We start from the raw sequence: 8,724 nt of genomic DNA, 5'->3' as shown, positions 1-8,724 counted from the left end.
TGATACCATGTTAGAATAAGAGAAAGAGAGGGCCAAAAGATTGTCGTTTGTATTGAATGAATATTGTTGAAACGTTACAAGAAAAGGAGAAAACCTAAGCTACTTATATAGGATAGTACAGAGTGCCTAAAGCCTAAACCTAAAAGCCCACGGGCTTATATATATGAGCTTCTTATATACAACTAACAATATCGATAGCTAGTTATCTTGAATCGATTCCTTGATTACATATGTTGTCTATAGATCTTGTATAGATGGAGAAATTACGAGAGAGAGAGAGAGAGAGCATACCAGATGGAGATCGAACCATAGATCAATTAGATGAGATGGTAGACGCAACATTGAATGAATTTGGATTAGGGAAGGAATTTGTCGTAAAGGAATTGAAATCCGAGGGTATTGCCGTAGAATGTAAAATCTGTGGGTGAAGGAATTTATTGGAATCGAAAGGATTCCATCAATTTTATTCCATGAACCAAACATTATATTTGGAATTTGGTCAAAGGATTTGGCCATTCCAATGCTTTTCAATTCCATCCAAATCCATGAACCAAACAGCCCCTTAAAGTTATTGACATTCACAAATATACAAATAGTCTAACCAACACATATTCGAAGTTCTAAACCAATTAAATAAAATGAATAGAAGCATGATTTGTTAGATCGAGGGGTTAAGACTGGGGATTACTCTTAACTATGATGATAACGAACTCGAACCACCAATCTCGTGTGTTCCGAGCCCTGTAGGTCGTCTATCGAATGCTCTTACGCACCCTGATATCACATACACTCTGCATAAGCTCAACTCATGTTGTAACTGCATTAATAAATAAAATCCCGTTAACATACATAGCCAAATGAAGATATTGATACTTGTAATATCAAACATGTTAAACTATCAGGGTTATAGAACGTCAACAATGTATAAATATCATAATAGATTGTCTTATAGGACGGACTTTAAGTTTATAGAACCAAACAATAAAACGTCATATCTAAAAGTGTAGTAATGAGTTTATAAAATGTTTTTTTGGGAATCTTAACAAGCTTTTTAGAACATTTTAAAAAATAAAACGTTGTATTAATTATTTTATATGATACTTTTGAGAAATATCCTATGAACACATCTTTTATACGACCCTTGTTATTATAAGACATTTAAAAAAAAATAGTATCATATAAAATAGATAGTACGATGTTGTATTTTGAAAATATCTTAGAAAACTTGTTAAGACGTCTAAAACGTTCTATAAACTTATTGCATCACTTTTAGATAGAACACTTTTTTGTTTGGTTCTACTCAAATATTTTTAGCATCCTATAAATCGGAACTTTATTATAATGCGTTATCGAATGATCGTAAATCAACTTGGTTGAATCACACCGGCCCGAAACCAAAAATTTACGGAGTTCATGTACCTTGGGTATTAAACATGTATTGGTGGAATCGAGTTCTTCTTTGATTGCCCGATACTCGTGCATTTTCCATTTCGTTTTCTTGCTTGTGGACGACTTCCCATGGTAAAACACCATCGTCTTCTTCACTCCAATCACCTTGTCGGTAGACGAGTAAACATACGTAGGCGAACCCGTGGCCTTCCAATAACCAGAAGCCGTGGTTCGCGATGGCCTCCCTCCTTGTACTTCCCTCTCTTGTTTCGGTACAAAGAAAAACCATTGTTCGGTATCCCTTTTGCATAATTCTCCCGCTTCCACTAACGAAAACAAAAATCAAAATTTCGTTACACTAACTTCAATTCGATCGAAAGAAAAGAAGCTTCTTACAAGGACTAATTGGTTAAAGAAAATGAAAGATGGTTACTTGGGAGATGCCATGGTTCGTGTTCGTAGACATTGACAACGGGAATAACACGATGGAGATCATCTCTTCGGGCATCGAGTTCGTTGGGTAGATAGAAGGAAACGAGTTCTTCTTCGGTGGGGAAGAAGCGGTAACCGGGTGGCGGGAGACGATGGTTCATGGTGGTTGTTAGTACGGAGCAACGGTGGGTGGGTGGGTGGTGGTGGTGGGTATAAATAGGGTTAGAGACGGACACGGGGAGTGAGGAAAGGATTAACCGGTTCATGAGCACGAGGTCTTGACTATTGAACAGGTCTTGTTTCACTTCACTTGATGGCCACTCATTTGGATTGTTGTCTTGAATAAGTCAAATTTTCTTCGTGGTTTTTCGTTTATGACGTCATAATTGTGTTGGTGAGTCCGTAAAATGTAATATGGGTCGGGTTTTGTTCCTTTGTTCTTTTCAGTTTCTATGGAGTATGGACACAGATGGAGATGTTGCCTGTGCAATGGAGACATATTCAGTTTTACTGATATTGAGGGAAGAGTTCAAACGAAAACACTTTTATTTTATGGGAACGCAAGAACATCTTTTTACAATAGACAATCACATGTGATACTATTATTCCATCACATGTGATACTAAATCAGAGACGCAGACGATTTTCGGCGCGATCTTGGTTGCAGGCTAAGTAGCCCTTACACCACTAAGCCCCCTCACATGTACTATCACATGTGATAAGGTGTTGTTGATATGATACTATAATTCATCAATACCATCACATGTGATGCTAAATCATAGACGCAAACAACATTTGGCGGGGCCTAAGTCGTAGAACACGTCTTCCGCATACCACCAGGTCTCCTCACGCGTGTTATCACATGTGATAAGAGTGTTCTCGCGTTCTCGTTTGAACTTCCACCTATTAATTTTTATGGAAAAATTAAAATACTTTCAACAAATTTTGGTGTTTTAAATTATTATTTTTTAATGAAAAACCATTAAATTTTCACATTTTTAATAATTAAGATCATGAATTAAAAAAAACAAAAAAACCATCGAACTTTTATTAGTCAATTAATGTAAAAAAAAATTTGGGTTAAAGGATGTAGGCAACCAATTTTTAAAAGTATGAAGATTTATTAAAAGAATTTTTAAGAACTTAATAAATCAAAATGAAAAAGTATAATGGTTTTTTAATTCAAAAAAATAGTTTAGAAACTTCATCATTAAAAAGTTTAATGATTTTTCTATTTAAAAACATAGTTTTAGAAACTAAATTATTTAAAATGAAAAAAAAAATTATTATCTTTTTAAAACTTTTTTCCAATTATTCATAGAAAATTAAAAAAAATGTTTCTCATTTAACTTGATTTAATAGGGAAAAAAAACTTTGTGTAAAAAAAAGAACGAAAATTGTTCGATTTTGCAAATAGAGAGAACGAATTTTAATAAATTAATATTAAACACGGAATTCCGTTACAAATGAAAAAACTCCAAAAACCAATACTAAAATGTATCCTGAAAAGCGACTTGCATTCTTACATCGTTTTTAAATAAAGAAAATTTAGAAACATATATATTAACCATTGCTTTTAACAGATAGTTATAGATTTATGTTACGTCTGATTCGTATGATGTTTTTGGATGCAATGAAATCTGTTAAATAAATTTGATTTTGAAGAAATTAAAATGAAATGTTGTCAGGTTTGACCACTTGTTTGGTTGACAGACATTGAAATAAAATTTGTTAAGGAATTGAAATATGTCTATTTGGTTCACAGAATACAGCTTTGGAATTTGAATGAAATATTGGTAAATAACCGAATGCCTTTTTCTGAAAATTTCATTTTTTTCAAAATAAAAAATACTTTAATAAAATAATTATTTAATATGTAAAACAACATAAAATACGCAACCCAAATATAACCATAAGTAAAACATCGTTACTAAATCAACGGTGGTCAGCAGTGGTTCATATTAGTGGTGGTTCACGGTGGTTCAGATTAGTGGTGATTCACAGTGGTTCAGATTGGCGATGGTTTAAATCGGTGGTTGTTCAAATCGTTGATGGTCGGTGGTGTCCGTCGGTGATTTAAATGGGTGGTAGTCGCCGGTGGTTATCAGTAGTTCAGATCGGTAGTGGCCCATGGTGCTTCAGGTGGCGGTGGTCGGGTATGGTTCAGATCGATGGTGTCCGACAGTGTTTCAAATCGATAGTAGTTGGCGGTAGTTCAGATCGATGGTGGTCCATTGTGGTCCAGATGGCGATGGTCGACAATGGTTCAGATTGGTGGTGGTTCATTGTAGTTCAGATGAAGGTGATCGGCGGTGGTTCATTGTAGTTCAGATGAAGGTGATCGGCGGTGGTTCAAATCGAGGGTGGAGCAGATTGGTGGTGGTTGGCGATGGTGGTCGGCGGTGGCTCAGATGGAGGTGGTCGGTGGTGATTTAGATCGACGATGGTCATATTGAGTTTTATGAGATTAGAGTATATTGGGTTAATGACATATTTGGTATTATGAAAACAGAGAATTTCATTCCATCAAAATACCATATAGTTACTAAGGAATATCAAATTCTTCTATTTGTGGAATTTGTAGGATTTTGAAGATTCTTTTCGTGGAAAAGAATGAACCAAACGAGAAGATGAAATTTGGTCAGTGGAATTCAACATTTTAATTCCATCAGATTACTTCAGAATCTGCGAACCAAACGCCCCATTATTCTTTCTTTTTTAAATTGTGGATATCTAAGTTAGTTTGTGCGCCACTCAACTAATTTTAGGGACGTTGGAGAACAGTAAGGGGAATCCCTAGTGACGACTCAAAACGATGATTTTTGAGAAGAATCCCAAAAAACCAAACCTTATAATCAGTTAAACTAAGCCACAAGATTTTAGATACTAATTCGACAAATAGAGGTCATGGTAGTCTTTCTACAATTTATTAAAACTAAAAAAAAAAAAAATTTCTAGTTTTAATACAAACTTATTGTCTTGCAATAAGTAGGTAAATAATTGATTTGATTTATGATCCCAAGGTTTTTTTTTTTTCGTTTTCGTTGTGTTCTGGGATTCTGAAAGAAAAAATTGTGTTTTTGAGAGTGAAAAAATGAAAGAAAGAAAATAAATTCTCATATTTTTTAGTGAGAGAGAAAAGAAATGAAAGATGTCATTTTGACAAATATATTCTTATTAGTTATTTATTTTACAGTGTAATTTGATAAATATTTTTATTTTTATTTTTTATAAATATTGTCTTTTCATTTTCTCTTTCACATTTGAAAAGACTTCCATTTCTTTTTCCTCCTTTAAAAAACTCGAAAATACAAGATTTCTTTCTTTCCCTTCCTTTACTTGAGAAAAAAAAACCCTCAGACACATCGATTATGTTGTTGAAGGCATTTGTAGAATGAGACTATACGGCTTCACTTGTGTCCATCCCACCACCACCACCACCACCACCACCAAAAGGGAGAAAGAGACGACAGCAAAATAAGTTTACGTTAAAATAAGAATAAAAATTCAAGAAAATAAGTGACGTGGCTACCCACGTCAACATAAATTTACAAACGAATTTCTAATTCAGCCAAACTGTTATTTATTATATCTAGTTATCTTGATCTTAAAATAGAATCAAATTAAAAGTTTGTTCTATTAATTGAAAAAAAAAACATTATATTTTGAGCATTTTTTTCTTGTTAATAAACCGATTAACTATTAACCAAGTATCAATAACTGTTAACTAACATGTAAGATTTTCTTAGCCTTAGGCGTATAACCCATAAATTTCTTTGAGCAGATCCACCTTTAAAATGAATAAAAGATCCGACAAAATCACGGTTTGACCTAGGGAGAAAGTCAACACGGTTTGACCTAGAGAAAAGTCAATCGTGTCGATTTAGAAATAAAATACATTTTTTTCTCAAATTGAATCAATCTTTATTTTTAAATTAATTACTTTTCCTTGAAAATGAGATAAAAAAAAAATAACGATTTTTTAAGAATTTGAAGACAGCCTTGAGTGAGTCAAACAATATCCCCTCATATCAGTAACCTTGAAGGCGGGTCCCATATAAAACTGATTGGAGTTGCCGGTAATCAACTTTTTACTTAAACATATAAGATTTTCTTTAGTTTTTAAATAAATATTAATTGTACATTACAAGTTTTTATTTTTTGTTTATCAAGTTTTTCTTTTATTGCCCACCCCAACCGCGTACCCTTGTTTCGTTTTCTTCCACATGACTATTTTGCTCTCTAAAGATATATCTTATTAAGTCTTATCTTTTTCTTAACCATATTCAACGTACATGACTCGAAAATGACATAAATGGATTTTACCCATAAGGTTTTTTCGACATTTGGTCCCAATAGATGTAGAACCACAAGACAATAGGCCATGATTAAGATTAACCATCATTGCCAATTACCGTAATTATTGCCTTTAATCGAGGCAATGACGTGTTTGTTAGGCTCGTAACCACATATACCTCCAAGTCATTGCCATCACCATTGGCTCACACCGATAAAAGTTTTGTACGCTTAAGTTAACGCCTTTGTGTATTATTAGCCTATGCGCGTCCTGCTTGTTCTCTACATAGTAGCAAAGTTGGCTCGTAAGTCTGATAACGACGATTTGAGGATTCAACACATCTTCAAATGGGATAATTCATTTCGTTGTGCTTACGCTATAAATAACTGTATTTTCGTTTTTTTTAGAAATCCAAATAATTGTACATTGGTTGTCTTTTGTATAGTATTTGTTATTCATTCAAGTAGACGAATCGGTAAGCTTTAATTAAACTTGTATTTGAAAAAGAAAACGTTGCATTTTTCACGCACCCAACACAAATTAAAAACAATATCCTTGGTATAAAATAAATATATTTTAAGAAGATTCGATGTGGCTAATTATTATTAAACTAATACTAATTATAATGATGCAAACACGTATTCGTTGATATTTAGCTGATGTGTTTATTTTTATTTGAGCTGTTATGTTTTATTTTATCTGGGTAGGTTTGGAAGTTGTTGTGGATAGTTGGTTGTGAGAATGTTAGGAGATAAAAGACATATTTAGGCCAATTTAATGCAATTATCTTACCCGAGTAACCGTTTACCAAGTCACTTTATTTTCCCTGATGAATATGACAATAACTAAAAATCTTACCGGTAAGAGCGAAGATAAGAATCGAGAGTCTTACCCGTTAAGTGATGACAAGGACTCTTACCATGGTTAGCGCTCACTGGGATAAATTGTTGCATACGATGCGTTTTTAGTGAATAAAATCTTATCCGATAAGTAAACGATAATGTTGAATTTTATCGGTAAATGCTTACAGGATAAGTGTTTAGGTAAACAGACTCAGCTTGATATGTTTTTCTTAACATAAAAGTATAAATAAATAAATAAATAATATAAATTTGTTTTTTGGATATTTGTTTGTTACGTCTTTATCAGGAGTAGACTTTTCAAGTCATTTGAGAAAGTACGTCAACGAACAAATAAACCATTCGTGGTCTCCAACCACTTTACGCGTCAACAGAAGTAGAATGCCATCACACATATCTAAAATATTCGTAACAACACATACATATACACCTATTCAAATATATTTTAATCAACAAATCTATATTATATTATAAAACATTTGACAAAAACTATAAAAAATCATTTTTATGCATGAAGTATTGTATATTGATGCATATTACTTAAAATTAAAGATTATAAGTAAATTATGCATAAATACAACTTATTAAAGCTTCATGTTTGAATTCGTGTAATTAATTGCAGATAAACATAATCAAATAGAGGATAAACATCTCATTTTAAAATATAAAAAATCTAAAATATAATTAAGATAATTATCGAATTCTAACAAAATAATTAATTATTATATTTATAAAAAATATATATTATTAAACCAAATATAAATTATTTCGTTATTAAACCTAAATTGAATTATAATAAAATTTTGAATTAAAAAATTACACAAAAATGAGAAATTTTAAATAGTTAATTTGATACTAATATCGATATATTTTTGTCAAATTTTTATGATATCTTCAAATTTATATCTTATTCAAAAATAAAAACATTGTCGCATTTTCAAAATCACATAAGACCATATTATAACATCGACTGAGATAAAGAATATTACGAAATATCAAAATCAAGATGGATTTCGCGGCATTGCGCGAGTACCTTCTGGTTATTCTAAATACATAGCATTCTTTATCTTGCATCATTTCAATAAAATTATTTGCATGTCAATAAATAATTTTATTTATGTATTTGTGAAATAAAAAACAAAACTAAAATGATCATACTTTGAACTGAAAAAGATAAATATATTTTGATAACATGTTATTCGGTTATAAACTCTGTTCTCTTAATTTCTCGATGAAATCCCGATAACTCTGGATCTAGATCGATGAACTCCACTGGCATGTGTAGATGCGGTGGGTGGCAGTAGGATGGATGGGGAGAGGGAGAAGGGATTTTGGAGGTGCAAATCTACGTTACGTATGGGGTTTTTGGTGATGATGATGAAGTTGTCTGGTGGCAGTATCGAATAGAGCAAAGGAAGAGAGAAAAGAGTGTATGTGGAGGAAGAAGGTGAGGAATGGTACTTGAGAAGATGGACGATGCCGGTGAGGGGGAATGTCGCCGGCAAGGAAACATTTCTTCGAGGAGGCTCCGTGATATTATGCACATAGGGATGGGAATGGACCCCGACCCGTCGGGTAACCCGGTCCACCCGCCCCGGTCGGGGACGGGGATTCCCCGAAAAATCGGGTCCCGGGGACGGGGACGGGGATCCCCGCTTGGCGCAAGCCGGGGATGGGGCCGGGGACGGGTATAGCACTCCCCGCCCCGCCCCGTACCCGTTTTATATATATATGGCTTGGGCTTTT

General features: G+C 33.4%; 1 protein-coding gene across 3 annotated transcripts in view; it reads right to left on the bottom strand.

Annotated features, from left to right (window-relative positions):
- Positions 1-2,127, bottom strand: part of LOC112524901 (NAC domain-containing protein 90-like) — a 3,912-nt gene extending 1,785 nt beyond the window's left edge. Inside the window, exons 1-3 of one of the 3 annotated variants that reach the window (XM_025134852.1) lie at positions 1,823-2,127; positions 1,420-1,715; positions 689-817 (exon numbers count right to left, since the gene is read on the bottom strand). In XM_025134852.1, coding sequence (XP_024990620.1) covers positions 695-817; positions 1,420-1,715; positions 1,823-2,087 — 684 coding nt within the window. In that variant the 5' untranslated portion in view covers positions 2,088-2,127 and the 3' untranslated portion in view covers positions 689-694. Of the gene's footprint in view, positions 1-546; positions 818-1,419; positions 1,716-1,822 lie in introns of those variants that run through there. The other 2 variants (XM_025134855.1, XM_025134846.1) reach the window with 2 other exon arrangements.
- Between the last annotated feature and the right edge of the window lie 6,597 nt (positions 2,128-8,724).

The sequence above is a fragment of the Cynara cardunculus genome (assembly GCF_001531365.2).
Source record: "Cynara cardunculus var. scolymus isolate 2C chromosome LG 1, CcrdV1, whole genome shotgun sequence".
NCBI classification, from domain to species: domain Eukaryota; kingdom Viridiplantae; phylum Streptophyta; class Magnoliopsida; order Asterales; family Asteraceae; genus Cynara; species Cynara cardunculus.
The sequence above is the reverse complement of the archived record's forward strand: the minus strand, read 5'-3'. Positions and strand labels throughout refer to the sequence as shown.